The sequence below is a fragment of the Meriones unguiculatus genome, chromosome 11, assembly GCF_030254825.1.
Source record: "Meriones unguiculatus strain TT.TT164.6M chromosome 11, Bangor_MerUng_6.1, whole genome shotgun sequence".
NCBI lineage: Eukaryota > Metazoa > Chordata > Mammalia > Rodentia > Muridae > Meriones > Meriones unguiculatus.
Window position 1 is genome coordinate 17,265,103 of NC_083359.1, and position 19,889 is coordinate 17,284,991.

The 19,889-nt window shown below is 43.5% G+C and overlaps 1 protein-coding gene across 3 annotated transcripts in view; it reads right to left on the bottom strand.

The window, feature by feature from the left end:
* Kif3a (kinesin family member 3A) overlaps positions 1-19,596 on the bottom strand; it is a 37,143-nt gene extending 17,547 nt beyond the window's left edge. For all 3 annotated transcript variants that reach the window (XM_021637328.2, XM_060363724.1, XM_021637329.2), the window contains exons 1-8: positions 19,429-19,596; positions 16,477-16,750; positions 6,046-6,190; positions 5,864-5,948; positions 4,786-4,891; positions 2,580-2,719; positions 2,047-2,244; positions 1,402-1,576 (exon numbers count right to left, since the gene is read on the bottom strand). In XM_021637328.2, coding sequence (XP_021493003.1) covers positions 1,402-1,576; positions 2,047-2,244; positions 2,580-2,719; positions 4,786-4,891; positions 5,864-5,948; positions 6,046-6,190; positions 16,477-16,750; positions 19,429-19,434 — 1,129 coding nt within the window. In that variant the 5' untranslated portion in view covers positions 19,435-19,596. The remainder of the gene's footprint in view (positions 1-1,401; positions 1,577-2,046; positions 2,245-2,579; positions 2,720-4,785; positions 4,892-5,863; positions 5,949-6,045; positions 6,191-16,476; positions 16,751-19,428) is intronic.
* Between the last annotated feature and the right edge of the window lie 293 nt (positions 19,597-19,889).

Genomic DNA, 19,889 nt, shown 5'->3' on the forward strand with positions numbered 1-19,889 from the left:
GAGAAGGACTGCCAGGGGATCGAGGCTAGCCTGTGCTACTGAGTGAGACCCTGTATCAAAACAATAGCCATAAACTGTCATCTCACACAGGGGTCTGCTGGGAAGGAAACCAACAAAGTCTGGGGAGCCTGCAGGTTGGTTAGCGACTCTGAACCAGCATTTTCTGGACTCAGTCCCAAGACCCTGGCTTGAGTAATGCCGAGCAAGGGCAGATGGAAATTCTCCACTCTATATGAACTTCTATAAGCCTCAAATAATCTTGAAACAAGTTTATAAAGTTATTTCTTTAATGCTTTTGCCTGCATTTTGTTGATTTGACCATTCTGTTAACTAGATCATAAAGACAAGAGTTCAGGCTCAGGACACAAATAAAGTGAACCATATTACAAAGAATATGAGTATGTGCTCTGCCTCTGGATGCGCACCCAGCACACTATGGACAAGCACTTGAACTTGTGTGTATCTAATGTGTACAACCACACCAGTCACACAGACCACAGGGTGCAGCAAGTCACATCCCTAACGCAGTGTAGAAGCAGGGTGGAATCCCAGCCATCTAGAAAGAAATCTTCACAAGCCACAGCGCAACAGAGCCCTGAGGCCCTTACACTGTGAATAAGATGGACACAAAAGCAAAAACAATTCTTTATGTGAGGTGCCTACAGAGTCAAACGTCAACTTCTACTATGTAAATTTGTCATATAAAAATGTGAAAAATAAGCGAATCATCAACATGAAGGCATGTGCTCAGCATTAACTGTGACATAAAAGATTTTGAAAAAGAACTAGCTATAAATGCCACCTAGTGGCCATTTAAAAACACCAACTTTCATTTTCTGCGAGGCTTTTTCTCCTGCCTTTTCTCAGAAGCTTTTCCCCGGATACAGGAGTGGCAGGTTGGCACCTCTGGGTCTTCCCCAGAGACTGCAAAGGCTTGGTCTCCAGGCCCTTCGCCTGCTGTACAGGGAGCTCTACGGCAGTCAGAGAGGAAGTGCCCGGCACCCACCAGGAAGCTCCTCACCACCATCAGCTGCGATTTCCTCTCCAAAAACATTTTCTTAGAAGACACATATCCCTCAGATATATTATTTTTAAATGTCAGTGCTAGGGACCACAAATGGCTCAGCAGGCAAAATATTTTCCATGCAAGCCTGACATGAGTTTGATCCCTAGAACCAGAGTGCAAGGAGAGAACCAGCTCCCACAGGTGTCCTCTGACCTTCACACATGGACTGTGGTATGTGAGTGGTTGCCTTCACACATGTCCAACACACAGACAAACAGACACAGACACACAAACACACACACACACAGATACTTTAAGTATCAATATTAGAGACAGAAGGCAAATGCTTGGTCACCAGTCTGCCTCAGCTGACAGCAATTTTTGTGAGAAGTTACCTTCCTCAAGCTTTTTCTTCAGCTCTTCTATTTCTTTCTGAAACTGGCGAAGCAGAGCATCCTTTGGGTCTTCATTGATTCTGGCTTTGTTTTTAATGTTTTTGGCGCGGTTGGCGTACCGCAAGGTACTGATGGTTTCATCATAATTATAATCTGCTGGCCCAATATTTGCACACTGTTGAATTAGAAATGTAAATCATTCTACATCACTTCTTTTTGTTTTGTTTTAAAGATTAATTATGTATAGTTGTTCTGCCTGCATGTATGCCTGAATGCCAAAAGAGGGCACTAGATTTCATTATAGATGGTTGTGAGCCACCATGGGGCTGCTGGGAATTGAACTCAAGACTTTTGGAAGAGCAGCCATTGAGTGCTCTTAACCTTTGAGCCATCTCTCCAACCCTTTATGCCAATTGTAAGACCACCATTACCAAAATATACAATAAAGCATATATGCAATTTGGCCTTCTTAAAATCAGTATCAATCATGTAGGTATGGAAACATACAACCACAGGCAATTACTTGGTGCATTACACAGAGAAAAGAGATTGATTTGTAAAATGCTATTCACATTGATTACAGGCATAAATTACAATCTTAAATTTGCCTCATATGAATTAACTCTGACATGACTGAAGTCTTACCATCATGGTTTTTGAGTTCCCTCCTAAGGAATCCTGCAGAAGACGCGTCAGTTTAGAGTTCCGATAAGGCACATGAGTGCTTTTTCCATCCACCAAGGCAGAAATGACATTGCCCAGGGTGGAGAGCGAAAGGTTGATTTTTGTCGCTTCCTTGAGGCGCTGTCCCGTGGCTCCAGTTTTTGCCTGTCTTTCTGACCCCTAGCAATAAACAGACAAAAGTTGAACTAATTTTTTTTTTTAAATCAAGGATGTGTTTTTTCTAATATCTGGTTTTTTAAAAGTAATTTAAAATATCAAATATGACGTCCGGAATTCACCTCAAAGTAATGAGGGAAGAACACACACGCAAAAGCCTAGCCAGCTGCTGGCAGCTGTTAATGGTGACAGAAGTACAGAGAATCATGACATTACCCTACTTTCAGACACATCCTAGAGTAAAAATTTAAAATTCCATGGAGGTCGTACTTTTGTCTTTAACTTTTATTAACAGATAAATGGCCACAGAGAACTGTAAGGAGCATGCAGTCACTCACAGCAAGATCCACGAGGTGGAGTTTCCCCATCCTGACATGCATATTTCCATCAACGCCTTTCTCACTGCATTCTATAGTGATTGTAAAGATGGCATGGGATCGGGAACTGTGCTCATTCATATTGGTCGCACCAACAGAACCTTTAACAAAGGAAAGAAACCCTTAAAAACTGTGACAGAATGCCTTTATGCTTGCTTTGTTTGTTTAGACAGGGCATCCTGCAGCCCAGGCTATCCTTAAACTTTGGTGTCCTATCTCTGTTTCTTGAGTACCTCCACACCAGTTTATGTAGTGCGGGGGCTGAACCAGGGCCTCCTGCATGCTAGGTACACACTACCAACTGAGCTATCCTCAGCCCAAAGAGTACCTTTATTAATTAAATTCCCAGGACATTTAAAATACTTGGTCTCATCACAGTCAAAGCCACTGACAAGGGTTAACCATAAACCACAAGTTGTGTTTGGCCATTGAATACTTTTCTTCCTCCCTCCCTTCCTTCCTCCCTCCCTCCCTCCCTCCCTCCTTCCTTTCTTTTTCTTTCTCTCTTTCTTTCCTTTGTCTCTTTCAAGACAGGGTTTCTCTGCGTAGTCCTAGCTGTCCTGGACTTGCTTTGTAGACCAGGCTGTCCTCGAACTTACAAAGATCCACTTGCCTCTGCCTTCCTGAGTGCTGGGATTACAAGTATGCACCACCATGACCCCCTGTACACTTCTTTTGTAATTCACACTATAACCAAAGAATCTGCATTAAAACATAATCAGAGCCAAAAATTCTTCACTTCATGCCAAAAGATTACTATCTAAAGATTATACCTACCTATGAACCTGGACATGGTGGTGTCTACCTAGGAGGCCAAGGCAGTCTCCCAAATCCCCAAAGACTACAGTGAAGCCTTAGTGATCATCCTCAAACAGCACATAGCACAAGCACCTCCCACTCACTAAGAGCTCAGGCAAAATGCTATCACGAGTTTAACCTGCCCGGTGGTGGTGCCACATGCCTTTAATCCCAGCACTCAGGAGGTAGAGGCAGGCTGATTTCTGAGTTCAAAGCCAGCCTGTTCCAGGTCAGTCAAAGTTACACAGAGATATGCTATTCCAAAAAAACAAAATACAACAACAACAAAAAAAGATTTTTAACTAGTAAAACAGCTTCAAAGATTGGCACTATTAAGAGACTGGAGAGCCAGGCATGGTGGCACACGCCTTTAATCCCAGCACTTGAGAGATAGAAGCAGGGAGATCTCTGTGAGTTTGAGGCTACCTTTGTATATATAGCAAATTCCCAAATAGCCAAGACTTTGTATTGTAGAGAGATCGTGTCTCAAGAAAACAAAAAGCAAACAAACGAAAGAGGCTGGAGAGATGGCTTTGCAGTTAAGAGTGTTGACTGTTCTTCCAGAAGACTTGAATTTGGTTCCCAGCACTCACATGACTGATCACAATTGTCTGTAACTCCAGTGCCAGTAAATCTGGTGCCCTCTTCTGGCCTTTGTGGGCACTGCATACATATGGTGCACTTACACACATGCAGGCAAAACACTCATACACATAAAATAAGTAAAACCTTACTAGGACAGTAAGACAGTAAGACCCTGTCTCTAAATAATTAGATAACGATTGGTGCTAGGGCTGGAGAGATGGCTCAGAGGTTAAAAGCACTGGCTGCTCTTCTGAAGGTCTTGAGTTCAATTCCCAGCAACCACATGGTGGCTCACAACCATCTATAATAAGATCTGGTGCTCTCTTCTGGCGTGAAGGTGTACATGCAGAAAAAATATTGTATACATAATAAATCTTTAAAAAATAAAGATTGGTACTAACGAAAAGAAAACTTTAGTCAGCATGGAAAGCAATCTGTGCTATTGTTCATTCACATATGTTCCCTAGATAGTGAATAAAATGAGTGGACTTTAAAAAATAAAAATTTGCTGGGCAGTGAATTAGTGCCAGCACTAAGGTAGTGGAGGCAGGTGGATCTCTGTGAATTTGAGACCAGGCTGGTCAATAGAGTAAGTGCCAGTACAGATAAGGTTACACAGAGAAACCCTATCTCAAAAAAAGAAAACAAACAACAACGACAAATAATAATAATAATAAATAAAAGGATAAAAGGATTCAACCTCTATGGGGCAAAAGCCAAACTTCTTTGCTTCACAACCAGCACTCAAATATGGGCATTTCACCATAGTAATGTCTGCACTTACGGTTTTTGTGGCCCAGAGTCATGATTCTATCCATATCGTCAGCATTATTGACCACATAAGCTGATAGATCTTTGATATACACTCCCACATCAGGCCTTTCTTTAACCTGAAAAACAAGCAAAAAATCATGCCTAAGACTTCGATTTATAACAGAGAAGTTTTCCAGTTACTTGCTGAGTATCTACTGTTACGCGTGGGAAAACAGTAGGGCACGGTTATGAGAGATGCCTGCTTCACAGAGGTGAAAATGTGTAAGAACTCAGAGAGGAATACTGAACACTAAATTAACTGTGATGGTGCCATAGCACACAAGACAGCATGAGAAAACAGCTCACGCTTCCCTCCTTCCTCCTGTGGTCTCAGGGACCAAACCCCGGTCCTCAGGCTCAGTGGCGAGCCCTTTACCTGCCGTGCCCTTGAGCATGTACCTCAGCCCAGGAATGTATTCAGGGACAAGGATCTGGTGAAAGGAACAGGGTAGGCCTCTGCAACATGACTTTAACCTAAAATTTTCAAAAATCGAAGACAGGCTGGTCTGGGGTAGGATACGGCAAGGATCTTCAAATAATAATAATAATAATAATAATAATAATAATAATAATAATAATAATAATAATTAAAAAAACACAGACAGGACACAAACAGAAATTTTAAAAATTCCAATACTAACATTTAAGAGGCTTTTTTTTTTTTTTTTTTTTTTTTTTTTTCCAGAGCTGAGGACCAAACCTAGGGCCTTGCACTTCCTAGGCAAGCTCTCTACCACTGAGCTAAATCCCTAAAAGGCTAATTTTTAAGAAAAATTAAAAAACAAACAAACAAACAAACAAAAAAACCACAAGAGTTTGTTTTGTATCCTCAAGTATCTTTAGGCTGGCACTATCTATCAAATTCACTGCCTGACGTGGCAGCCATGCTCAGCGACTTTTGCTCAAATGGGTCTGCTGGTAAAGAGGGACAGAGCAGGTGGTTTTAAAAGCACCTCTTATAGGAAGGGAACACACAAATGAATGCAAAAGAACCTCCGTCTAACAAGCACTCTACTCTAATTTTTATTTCAACTCTATTCCATCCTTACCTCCAGCCTCTGAGTCTGATCCTTGCCTAAAAGGTCCCGAACTTCTTCATTATATATCTCTAAGTATGACACTCGAACCAAAAACCTGCAAGTACAACAGAACAGTCAGTGTCTTAGCTGTGTTTATAATTTCCACGCTTCCGGTCCTCCCCTCTCATGTTAGGAAATGGGAGCACTCTCACCTTGTGTCACCCTCTGCTTTCGCGATGTGACCAAATATGTGGGCAAATGAGTTGGGGATGACCCCTCTGAGCCCCGGCACTGAGCGAACACCTTCCATGGTGAAAGTCTTGCCTGTCCCCGTCTGTCCATATGCAAAAATGGTCCCTGAGAAGGGTGCATAGAGTCTGTTACTTCCAGAGTCTGGTGATCTTGACATTAAGCGTTGACACTTTTAATTCCCTGAATTAAAACTCCACTCTCCGGCTGGGCACAACGGCACACATCCATAATCCCAGTATTAGACAGAGGAAGTAGGAGGATCACTGCATGTTTGAGGGCAGCCTGGGCTACACAGTTGAGACTCTGTCTCAAAAAAACAAAACACAAACATATTCTCATATATGTTTGACCTTTAGTATCAACATCAACAATAGGTGTTATGACAAATAAGCAAAATACTGTTAAAGCACCAGGATCAACAAAACACTTCTAATTAACCTCTAAAAAGTATCCTAAACCCTAAATGTAAAATTCTTACACTGGCTGGACATGGCATGCTTTTAATCCCCACACTTGGGAGGCAGGGGCAGATGGATCTCTGGGATTTTTTTGTTTTGTTTCAACACCAGGTTTCTCTGTACCCTTAGCTGTCCTGGACTTAGCTGTCCTTTGTAGACCAGGCTGGCCTCAAACTCACAGAGATCAGCCTGCCTCTGCCTCCCTTGGTGCCGGAACCATAGATGTGCCACCACGCCTGGCTGGATAGCTGGGATTTCGAAGCCAGACTGTTCTACACAGTGAGTTCCAGACCAGACAGGGCTACACAGTGAAACCCTGTCTCAAAGAAAGAAAAGACAATTTACATTATAGTTCATTCTAAGAAATTAAGTTGGAAGATGCCATTAAGTTGGAGTCAGTTAAAGCACAGCAGAGAAGCAGAGCAGACTTCAGAGCAAACACATGTCCGAGTCCACCGTAACTGGTGCTCTTTAGCCACCTGACCTTAGACACGTTAACTTCCCAGAGAAGTCTCCACAGAGGTAAGACAGGCTGATAACCCACTCCACATAGCAACAGGAAGAATCAAATGAAGCAATGCACATCCAGGAATCAACACATACCTGATTGAGGATATTGCTAAAATGGCATTTTCTTCTTTTTAATTCTAAAATAATTATTATTTAAAAAGAAATGGTCTGTGTGCATGGTGGTGCACACCTTTAATTGCAGCACTCAGGGAAACAGAGGCTGTTGGATCTCTGTAAGTTCAAGGCCAGCCTGGTCGAGAGAGAGAGAGAGAGAGAGAGAGAGAGAGAGAGGAAGGAAGGAAGGAAGGAAGGAAGGAAGGAAGGAAGGAAGAAAGAAAAAGAAAGAAAGAAAGAAAAAGAAAGAAAAGAAGAAATAAGAAAAGAAAAGAAAGGGTCTAAAGTAACAGTTACTGTAAAATACAGAGACTATTAACTAAAAAAGTGATAATTATTTTAGGCAACTGGTTACAACTTACGCTTCCTAAATCCATCTATTTACAAATATTTACCACACACACCTAAGTACAGCACTAGGCACCAAGGACAAATACAAACTCTGGTGTTATGGTGAGAAACCAATCTAGATGAAGTAAAGATGTAAATCGGGCAGGGTGGCTGGGGTGCAAGAAGACAGAGGTCAGGGAGCTCTTTCCCAAATAGGTGAGTTTACACTGAGAACCAGAAAGCACAATGAAGAACCAGAAGAGAGACAAGAAGAATGGAGACTTCTAGGAACTGAAGCTGTCAGGATGGGAGAAACAGAGAGGGGGAAGGGAGGATGGATTCAAGCCAGAAAAACTCACAGGACCCTAATCACACAAGCTCACAGAAACCACAACCTAGAACAAAACAACGCGAGAGCGACTGTTCTGTCAGAGTGCAGCCTCCAGGCCACTGTGGCTCCAAGTGCCAAGGAGCAAGCAAGGAAGCTGGAGACGCAGAGAGCTGGAGTCACTGGCCAGGACACTGCAGAGTGAACCTGAGTGTGAACGAGAGGTTCTGGGTGAAGATAACGTGGCAATGCTGGGACATCGGACTCAGGGCACTTTGCTCTGGTGGGGACAGTCACACTGAGGAAGCTCTGCACACACAGCACTGGGGTCCATCGGAGTTGTCTACACTTTGCTGTGACCCGAAAACTGCTCTAAAAATAGTCTATTATTATTTCTTGACATAGGGTCTTATTATGTTTCCCAGGCTAATCTTGAACACCTGGCTTAGGTGAGCCTCCTACTTTGGCTATCTTCAAGTAGTTGGTATAGACATTCATCACTGAACCTAGCTAATACTATTTTAAAACAGGTGAAGATTAATGGCAGCCCCTGAGAATCCTAAAGATTACACCTGAATTACATTCAGTAACGGAGAATGACTTGCACTAAGTGTTACAGTACTCCTATGTAATTATCTCTTCCCAACTGGTCTACTGTTATCAGTTTCTAGAGTTGGCACTAGACAATGGAAAACAGGTACAATCTCTTGGTAGTCAAAGACCATTCTTCATACTGTTCATTTTTTATTTTTATAATTTAATTATTTATTTTGTTTTAAGTACATTGGGGTTCTGCCTGCACGTATGTCTGTGTGATGGTGTCAGATCCTGTGGAACTGGAATTACAGACAGTTGTGAGCTACCATGTGGTGCTGGAACTTGAATCCAGGTCCTTTGGAAGAACATTCAGTGCTTGTAACCACTGAGGAATCTTTCCAGCCCCCATATATTTATTTTTAAAAAGTCATAATTCTGTTAACTCAAAATTAAAGAAGTAACACTTTTGATTCCAACCAAGATGGAGTATCAAGGACTAAGTTAGCTATACTGGCTAGAACTGAAAATAGAAAACCAAAACCAAAACGAAAGCAACAGTTTTCAAAACAGTTAATTAAACAATCTAATTCCGATGTGGTGGCTTTTACCTTTAGCACCAGCATGCAGGAGGCAGAGGCAGGTAGATCTCTGTGGTTTTCAAGGCCAGTTTGGTCAAATACAGAGCCTGGGAAAAAAACAAATCCAAGTCACAGAAAAAGAGAGGGACACAGAGAACAGCCGATTTCCTATGAGAACGCCACAGTGAGACTAAAGTGACCAGAGCCTGGAGGAGGCAGTGTCCTGGGGAGAGGGCAGCAGAGAGAGAGCTCTGACCACTGGCAGAGGATCCTCCTCAAGTACCTAGCTGAGTACTTGTATGAGAAAGTCATCTAACAGGGTGGGGGAGAGGCATCTGGGAGGACTGGCAAGAGGAATGGTCAGCGTTCACACTACCAAGTGACAGCCAGCCTGGAAAGCCCAGGATGTTTAGTACGGTACACAAAAGGATCATACGACAGTGGGGAAGGGGGGACATTGCTCTGGTTTTTACTAGACAATCCTGGAAGGGACCTGAAGCCAGGCATGGTGGCAGTTGGGAGGCAGAACAGGAGGATTCAAGATCATTCTTGGCTACATGGTGAGGCTGAGGCCAACCTAAGCTACGTAAGACCCTGACTCCAAACCAACAGTAGGAAAGGAAGAAAAAGGGAAGTACGGAGGGAGGGAGGGAAAAAAGAAGAGAGAATGAGAACATGTCTCCCAAAAAAGATCAAACTGGTTTTCCGGTAACTACTGAGAACAAAATGTTCATAAAAAACTAAAAAAAAAAAAAAAAAAGATATAAAATTCACAATGTCTAGCATCCAACCAGAACTTGCCAAGTCTACAAAAGAAAAAAAAAAATGATATGGTCTATTAAAGAAATCTGTCAACTAAAACTAACTCAAAATCGACAGAGGCTAGAATCAGTATGCACATCAACAGCGCTAGAAATGTGGGCGTAGGACACACAGACCCCAGACATCTAGACCTGCAGACCATGGTGTGGGTGATGGGAACTGCAGTGAGAGGGTTAAGGGCACAGGAGGCATCGCAGAGGAGGTCAGAACACTAGAAAACATAACAAAGCAAGCAAAACAGAGAAGCTGGAAAACAAAGACAGCAGCGCATCAGGAAGCCAGGTCAGTTTTTAGCACCCCTACAGATCTCTGGAGTTTCCCTAAGAGTGATGGCAAGGACGGTAAAATACCTGAAGAAAAAACAGCAGAAAATGCCCCACAAAGGATGAAGTCAATAATCTACAAATCCAAAAAGCTTAACACCACAAACACAAGAGACTCAAAGAAAAACCCAACAAAGCATATTAAAATCAAATGAAGTGAGACCGGTGATAAAGCAGAAAGTCTTCAAGGCAGCTGAGGAGCCAGACGTACTTGGGATGATGGCGGGGAGGACTCCGTGGCAGCCCCTGTTACAAGTCCACGCTAAGGGCACTGAGCTGGTTCTGCAGGCAAAGAGGCTCTCGCCACCTGAGTTTGAACCCTGGCACTACCGTGAAGGTGAAAGGGAACCAACTCCTCAGATGCGTCCTCTGCTCTCCACACAAGCCCTTGTGGCATGCACATGCCCCGCTTCTGTTTCTTTCATCTCTCTCTAGCATCTCATACACAGAAACACACAGACTAGAAAAAAATATGCTTCTAATATCAAAGCACAAATTGATTAAAAGGATGGAGAAAAGCACACGTCAATAAAAGAAAAGTCAGAGTGTCTATATCAACACCAAACAGCAGATTCAGGGCAAATATTACCAGGAGGAAGGGGGTGATTTCACAGGGATGAGGATAGAGCTTAATAGCAGAGCACATGCATGAAGCCCTGCGGGGAGAGACAGGGAATCCAAAAACAGAAAGAACAATTTCACAATAAAAAAGTCACCAAGATTAAAAAAAAAAAAATCCTAAGCATTCACACACCTTCTCACAGAGCTCCAAAATACATAACAACAACAAAAAAGTAGAAAGTCCAGCATGGTGGTTCATACTTTTCATTAATCCCAGCACTGAGTGCAAGGCCAGCCAGGGGTGCATAGTGAGACTCTGTCTTTAAAAAAAAGGCAAATCAGAAAATAAACAAGCTATTCCGAGGCCAGGCGTGGTGGAGTATGTTTGTAATCCCAACACTGGGAGGCAGAGGCAGGCAGATCTTTGTTTGAGGCCAGCCTGGTCTACAAAGTAAGTCCAGGACAACCAAGGCAAAGAAACCCTGTCTCGAAAAAATACAAAAAGCAAAGAAAAGATACTGAGAGATTTTTCAGTAACTGTTAGACCGAACAGACAGAAGAGCTAACCAATAATAGTAAATCAACTGTGTAGGAGATATTAAAAGAACACCCCTGCCTCAACAGAACACACAGCACTGTCAAACATACACAAAGCATTGACTAACAAGTTACATTCCGGGAAAGAAAACAAGTCTCAACAAACCTAGAAAGATTCAAATCACATAAAGTATGTTCACTAGCTAAATTAGGCTAGAATCAAAAGAAAAACCTCTGGAAAAAACTTAAAATATCTCAACTAAATAACACATTATCAAAGAAGCAATCAAGGAGGTGGGCGGGGCTGGGAGATGGGCGGGGCTGGGAGATGGGCGGGGCTGGGAGATGGATGGTTCAGTTGGTAAAATGCTTGCCACACAGGCGTAAGGACTTGAGCTCAATCACAACAAAAACTCCAAAGGTGGCGGCATGTGCTTGGATTCAAGCGCTGGGGAGGTGTCTACAGGAAGATCCCGGGGCTCACGAGCTAGCCCACGCGGGTCTCGGTCTCAAAGAACAAGGGGGATCCCTCCTGAGGAACAACGCTCAAGGTTGACCTCTGGCCTTCAAACCATGCGCACAATACAACATCTATGCACACTGGCACACACGTAAACACGCACATACACACCCGCGGTGGAATAGAAAGCATTCTGGAACGGCGGACGTGAAAACACGGTCTGAATGTTCTAGATGACACTAAAGCAGTATGTGGGGATGGGTATATGGGTACATCACTAAACTCCTAGACAGAAGGGTGGAAAGTCTCCGAGCAGTGACCCCTGTTCCCACTGTGAGACAACAGAGGCTGGGCACATGACTTTAGCCGCAGCACTTGGGAGGCAGAGGTGGAAGAATCTCTGAGTTCCAGGCCTGGCTGTTCTACATAGCAAGTTCTAGGTCAGTCGAGGCGATGAAGAAAGTCCCTGTTTCAAACAAACAGAGAATGAAAACAGAGAAAGAACAAATTAAAATCCAAAGTCAGAGAAAAGAAGAAATTGAGATCAGAACAGAGCAACAGGACAGAAACATCAAACAACACAGGAAAAGTGAAAAACATCCAAGGTATAATCTTGTCAACTAGTCAGGAAAAGGAATCACCATATGGGGAAGAGAAAGGTTAGCACCGAGCGTTCCAACACGTGGAGCCATGAGAACAGAGAACAACTTCGTGATTAAAATGACAACTGCCCCCTTTAATCCTAGCGCTCAGGAGGCAGCGGCAGAAGCAGGCAGGTTTCTGAGTCTGAAGCCAGCCTGGTCTACAGAATTCCAGGTCAGCCAGGGCTACACAAAGAGAAACTCTGTCTCAGAAACAAAACAAAACAAAACAACAACAACAAAGCTCACTCAAGAGAATAAAAGTCCTGGATCCACTTGCATAACTGCACCTGAAGAGCTTACCAGCCTACCTACAGAGAGGGCTGCACCCAGCTGCAGCAGTGATGAGTGCTCTCCAGTGTCTGAGGAAACAATCGTAATTCTACACAAATTCTTCTAAAAGTTTAAAAAGGGACTAATCGTAATTAGAGGTTATTAGAGAACTGGAGGCCAGAGAAATGGCAGAAGACCCATGTTCCACTGCCAGCATCTATACTGTGCAGCTTACAACCACCAGGGGATCCGACACCTTCTGACCTCCACCAGCACATACCCCCCCCCCCACATACACGCACACATAGTTAAAAATAAGTCTTTTAAGAAAACTAGCAGCTTTAGCCCCAGCACTCACAGGAAGAGGCAGGCAGATCTTTGTAAATTCAAGGCAAGGCTGGTCTACAGAGTGAGTTCCAGGACAGCCAGGGCTACACAGAAAAACCCTGTCTTGAAAGACCAAAAAAGAAAACTAGCATTATTCTGATAATCAAACTAGCAAAAGACATTTCCAGAAAACTGTGGTTTTATATCTGTCATTAACACAGGTGCAAGATTTTTAAATAAAAACTTGGCAAATCAAATGTAACAATATGTGAAAAAGAACAAAAATCCATGATTAAGTGACAAAGCTGGTTTCACTTATAAAAACCTAGTAACAAAAAGAAAAAAAAACTGCGTTTGAAAAAATGCAATATACATCCCTGCAAGAAATAAAGGCAAACAAAAAAAACCTGTCAGCAAACTGAACTAGAAGAAAGGCACCTCCTCAGTCTGACTGAGAGCATTTCTATCTCTAGCGAATACTAGGTTCACCAGTCAAAGAATAAGTACATTTTCCCCAAGATCAGGAGCAAAACCACAATGTCCACTTTCTCCAATTATGTTCTACATTTATTGGAGTTTCTGGCCAGGGAATCAGGCAAGAAAGTACATTAAAGGCAAAAGATTGGAAAGAAAAGTAAAATCTGTCTTTATAGGGAAACAATATAATTATGCATGTAGAAAATCCTGGATAACTTTTTTTTTTTTTTTAAGTATTAAGGGCCTGAATTTGATGTCTACCTCCTGCCCCAGGGAAAAACACTAAAATCAACAAGAATTATTAAGTTTAGTAAGGTTTCAGATACAAGGTATTCAACTGCAAGTCATGAAACAGCCATTAGGATGATGCTACCAAAATGACAATAACAGAAGCTGGCAAGGGAATGGAGAAACTTGGAACGTCCATATCACTGGTAGGAATGTAAAATGGTGATGTCACTAGAAATACCATTTGACAGTTAGTCAAAGAAAGTTACCCCATGACTTAGCAACTCCTCTCCTAGGTATGTATGTTCAGGAAAAAGTTAGAAGCTTGTACAAGAATATGCAAAACAACATTATTCCTCAGCCCAAATGTTCAACCGTGAATGTCCAAACAAAATGCATCTATACAAAGGAATATTATTTGCTCATGAAAAGAATGAATGCTGACACAGTCTACAATAAGAACATAGAAAAACACTGAAAACATAGAAAACATAGAAAAGACACTGTGGTATGTGAGCCTCTTTCCAAGACATGCCAGAGCAGGAAAACTCCAACAGAGCAGTCGCATGAAGAGGACTCAAGTGGCTGAAAATGAGATCCAGATTGCTTCCTGGGTTGCTGCAAACAATCTTAACAAAGGTGGTAGTGACACTGTGATCTGCTGAAAAACGTGTGAATCCTAGACTGTCCAATGATGAGTGGATTTATGTCACTTCAATTTTATCTAATAAGAAAAATTACTTTAAAATCAAATGCATTTCTGTGTATTAGCAATATATACAATATACCAATATAAAATATATATACCAATATAAAATTATGCAAACAATTCTATTCGCCACAGAATGCTGAGAAGTGGGCTGAGAGAGAGCTGGCTGAGCGGGTCAGACACTTGCCACCAGACCTGAAGCCTGAGTTCAACCCTGGAGTCCCATGGTGGAAAGCCGGAAACCACTTTCCCAAGCTGCCTTCTGGTCGCTACACAAATGCCATGGCACAAATGTCCTCACCTAAGTAAGTAAATGTAACTTTTTAAGTCATAAGAATAATGTGAAGACTATAAAAAGAAGCGAAAGAGTTTAATTAAGCAAGACATAAACAGTAATGTTAATGAAAAAGAAGACTCAAAAGTGTCCACTGTGATCAATAGCCCAAAAGGGATTTTTATGGAAACTGCTAAGGTGGTTATAAAATCTATATGAAAATACAAAGGAAAAAACCAATTATGGAAACTAACAGACAAAAAAGAAAAGCAGTCAAGTTGGAGAATGTTTGCCAGCTCAGAGATGCTACCTAACTTCAACAGCACTACAAAGCTACGGCCATCGAGGCGGACTCTACACGGACAGAACAAGCAGCCTGAAAAGTAAGTATACCCATCTCTGTCAACAGAGTTTTGACAACCCCCCCCACCAAAAGCTAATTCAATATCAAAAGAAGGAACGACTTATTGGTTTTGTTTTGTGGATTTTTCTTTTTCTTTCTGTCTTTTGAGACAGGGTTTCTCTGCGTAGCTCTGACTCTCTTGGAACTTGCTTTGTAGACCAGGCTAGCCTCAAACTCCACTCCAGTGTCTGAGGAAACAATAGTAATTCTACACAAATTCTTCTAAAAGTGCTGGGATCAAAGACACTGGCCACCACCACTAAACAGTGCTGGAACAACTTGGTATCTATATACATATTTAAATCTGTCTATGTGCTTACCATTTGACAATCTAATTTCTAGGTAGCTCTCCAAGACAAACTTTACATCCTTACCAAGAATTAAAGCAGTATTATTTATCTTAGCAAAAAGTCTAGACTTCCATCAACTGATAAATGGACAGGGTGTTACATACTTACAGTACAATGCAATTCAGAAATGTGGATGCTTAAGAATCAGTTAGTTCAAGGCTAGCTTCAACTACTAACAAGTTCAATGTCAACCTGGGCTATTCGAGACCATGTCTCAATAAAGGGACACAATTTAAAAAGAATAAAATCATGAGATAAGCCAAGTATGGTAGCGCAAACCTTTAATCCTAGCACTGGGGAGGCAGAGGCAGGAAGACAGGAAGATCTCTGAGTTTGAGGCCAGCCTCCCTTGCTGCTCTTTCAGAGGACTCTTTCAGAGGCTCCTGAAACCCACATGGTGACTCAGGAATCAACGACCTCTTACGGCCTCTGAAGGTACCAGCAACATACATGGTGCACATACATACAGGTAAACGCTCAATCGTACAAATAAAATAAGAACAAATAAATCTTTTTTTTCTTGGTAAGTCACAAAGTATTACTATGAAAAGAGCAGTAAACTTCAAAAACATTACACAAAGAGAAAGAAAATGGTTTGTTTGTTTTTTTTTTAATTGCACTTTATGGGCTTGAGAGATGGCTCTGCAGTTAAGAGCACTGGCTACTCTTCCAGAGGACCCAGGTTGTATTCCCAGCACCCACAGGGTGGCTCACAACCATCTGTAACTCCAGTCCCAGAACTGCCTGCCCTCTTCTGACTTCCATGAGCACTGTACGTATGCAGAGCAAGCACAGACGTACATCAAGGCAAAATACTCATGCACGTAAAATAAAAATAAATCTTTAAAAACAAAAAGGTAGCATCTTATGATATCATTTCAATGAGATTCCAAAAAGACAAACCTACTGTGACGCGAGAGCAGGTCAATGGATGCAGGGTAGGAGAGTGTAAAAAGGGTGGAAAGGAATGCCTGAGGATGACATCAGCATTCCAAAACAGAACTTCGGGGAGGTCTCACAACTACATATGTTTACCATGACTATCAAGCTGCAGGTGCAATTACATGGACTACCTATGTACTGGGCATCACCTATACAATAATAAAGATTTTTGGTTTTTTTTTTTTAAAGTAAGCCACATAGTCACTCACCATTGTAGCCTTCCAGAACAGAATCAATAATAGGTCTTGCAGTTAAGTTATATACATCAAGCTGTTTACTTTCTGGTCCAAAAACAGTATCAAAAGTAAATGTCTTCGGAGGTTCGTTGGAAGAATCGGTCTTATGGACAGTGATGGTACCCCTCATCTCATCCACGCTGACGGCCTGTCTATAGCACATTGATTTCTCTCTTTCATTGAGGGGCCGGCACCTCACAACAACCTTCACATTATCGCAGCTTTCGGGCTTCTCAGATTTATTGATCTGATGGAGACAAGGTTTACAAAGAATAGAAAGAACATTCATTTTGTCCTAAATTTATAGCTGGAAAAGATGACTTTTCCACCTCAGCACCCTGAATGTGTTATGACTTCACAAGTCTTTGTTAAATGCGACGAAAGATCTCTACACACACAGGAAGGGTTTGTTAGGATGCAATGAGAAAATGTCTCTTTTGCAGTACAAAAGAGAGAGAAAAGAGGCCGGTGTTCCTCGGTGAGTCTGAGACCAGCCTATGTAATACAGTGAGATCCTGTCTCAAAACAAAGCACCCATGTCTGAGGGCTTTTGCTCTCCCACAACAGCTTGTTTCATTTTCTAGAATGCATTTATGAAATTTTTATCATGACAATCTATACATGACCTACCTTCTCTACACAACAGTAAGTTAAGGACAACGACATACAGAGAAAAAGGTCTTAGGAACATTAGTATAAAGTTTTGAGTTTCAAAATTTTACATGTCTAGGAAACTAAGTCCAAACAATCCCATTACTATCAATATGCTTCTCCCCAGCTTGGCTTTCATCACCCTAGGCCCTGGCACATTACCTGGGCCCTGCATTAGTCTCCTAACCATGCTCCTAAATCTAACTAAACTGCCCTTCAGTCTGTCCTCTTACATGATGGTGTAAACACAAACCAAACCACATTACTCTCCAATGTGAAAATCTCCCACAGACGACAGATATTAAAAATGTTAAGGTGGTCTAGAAACGCCTGTAGGCTTCACCAAATACTCTGGCTCCTCTTAGCAGACTTTCGTGATCTTTTCTAATGCCAACTTCTTCCCCCTAGCTCTCCTGGAGTCCGTCTGCCTAGAACATTCCTCATGTCCTCCTTCACTTTTTTATCCTTCAGTTTTCAGCTCAGCAGCCACTTCCTATGGGAACACTTCTGACTAGGTCAAACGCTTTTTTTTAATAGACTCTGAGAGAGAGAGAGAGAGAGAGAGAGAGAGAGAGCCCAGCACATCCTGCTTTTAAAGGATACAATTTTACTCCTTTGCTCCTTGATTGATATCTGTCATTCTATCACCTCAGGTCGGAACAAGTAGTCAACAGGCTGAATTCAGCCCATAAATTCTTTCATTTGGTCCAGAGTATTTTTGTTTTGTTCAGACACTGGGGTCTCAGGCAGCCTGGAACTTATCAAGAAGCCAAGGATTCTTTTTTTTTTTTCTCTTTCTCTCTCCCTCCCTCTCCAGACAGGGTTTCTCTGTGTACCTCTGGCTGTCCTGGAACTCACTCTGTAGACCAGACCGGGCTACCTTCGAACTCATGGCGATCCACCTGCCCCGGCCTTCCGAGTGTTGGGATTAAAGGTGCCATCACCGCCTAGCTAGCCTTCAACTCTTTTTATCCTCCTCCTCCCTCAGCCTTTCAGAGTGCTGGCCAGCTGGCTCACAGTAGTTTTCAGTATTTTAATCAGCTGCTAAAATTGAGAAACTCTACAAATATAGCAACTTAAGTCTTCTGAAAAGTAGATCTGATATCCGTAGGCCAGCATTTTCCAGTTCACCAGAGCCCACTTCTGTCATATGCCACTTACCCACTTCATTTACTAAGACTGTCTTTTCTCTGTTACTATGTACGGCTTTCACCTCTGCCTCAAAAGGCGAGCTTCTCTTTCTCCCAAGTCAAAAATTTGGCAAATGGGGGCCGGGGAGGTGGCTCAGTAGTCAAGAGCACTTTACTTTCTACCCCTGCAGAGGCCCTGGGCTGGGTTTCCAGCACCCACATGGCAGCTCACAACTGCTTATATATAACTCCAGTTCCAAGAGGTCCCACACCGTCTTCTTCCATCCCCTGGCTCGTGGTGCATACACGCATGTGAACGCTCATGCAACACATGAAGTAAAAATAAAGACACAAAAACTGGCAAGTTTCGCTCAACCAACCCTACCACCTATATAACCAACACACACACACATATATAAGGCTAGTGTCCAATATTTATCGAATACCCTGCAGGTAATGAATGGAAACAAATAGTGAGCACTTTGTGTTCAATGCCAAGTCCTTGAGGCGTCCTGTGCATTGTTTTATTTCGCCTTGATAAAAACCCCAAGAAGAAAAGTTTAATTGTGTGGGAACTAAGGGTCCAGGCAATTTGAATAACCGTCAGAGGCCTCATAACCAATAAATAACCTTTAGTGATTCGAGTCTTCTCCAAGGGGACTTAAAACCACCCCCTTATTTTGGCACGATAACAATCCGTGAAACCCTAGGAGGTAACCAAATCGCCACCTCGTACTCACACAAAGACACCTACGGGTCACACTCTGCACCATAAGCTAAAGTGCCCCCAGGGGAATGACAGCTTACACCCCGGGAACGGGAGGCCAGGGCGGGGGCTCTAGGGGCGCGGGCACCCCGTACGACCCCCGCGGCCGCGCGCAGCCACCAAGCCCCCGCTGCCCGCGCCGCGCTTTCCCGTCCGACAGCGCAGGCCCGGTGGGAGGCAGCGCGGGGCGGGGCGGCGACAGGGCGGGTCCCGGGCGACCCCGGACGCGCGCTGGACCCCAGCCCCGCCGCCCTGTCCCCTCCCGGGCCTCGCGGCCCCGCCCGCCCGCCCGCCGCGCGCTTCTATGGCAACGGCCGCGCCCCCGAGCAGGGCCGCCACGATGAGCCGGAGCCCCAGCGGCCGAGTGGCCGTCCTCACCGGCATGGTGGCCGCGCCCCGTGCTCCGCCAACGTCCCCGCTCGGGATGCAGCCCAACAACCCCGGGTTTGCGGGCGACGCTGGCCGCAGGCGACCGAAACACCTCGGCGTTCCAGAGACTGCGGCTCGCTCGGCGCAGGGCGCAGTACGCAGGCGCACTCCGAGCCCGCCCCGCCCCAGCTCGGGTGCCCTGGGCTTCCTGGAGTGCGCGTGCGCAGGGGCTCTTCGCCTCCATCTCCACGGACGCTGCGCTGTCCTGTCTCTGCGCTGCAAACCTGGAGTTTCAGGTTGCGACTCTGGGGACACCTGACCCGCCCAGATTGCGCGGAGCTTCTGGCGCCCCCAATATCCCAAATATTAAAAACAGCAATGGACAATAGCGCACCAGAATTCCAATGAATCCTTATTTCATGAGGAATATCAGAGGTTGGGTTCTGGATATCTCTGCGATCTGCCTGCAC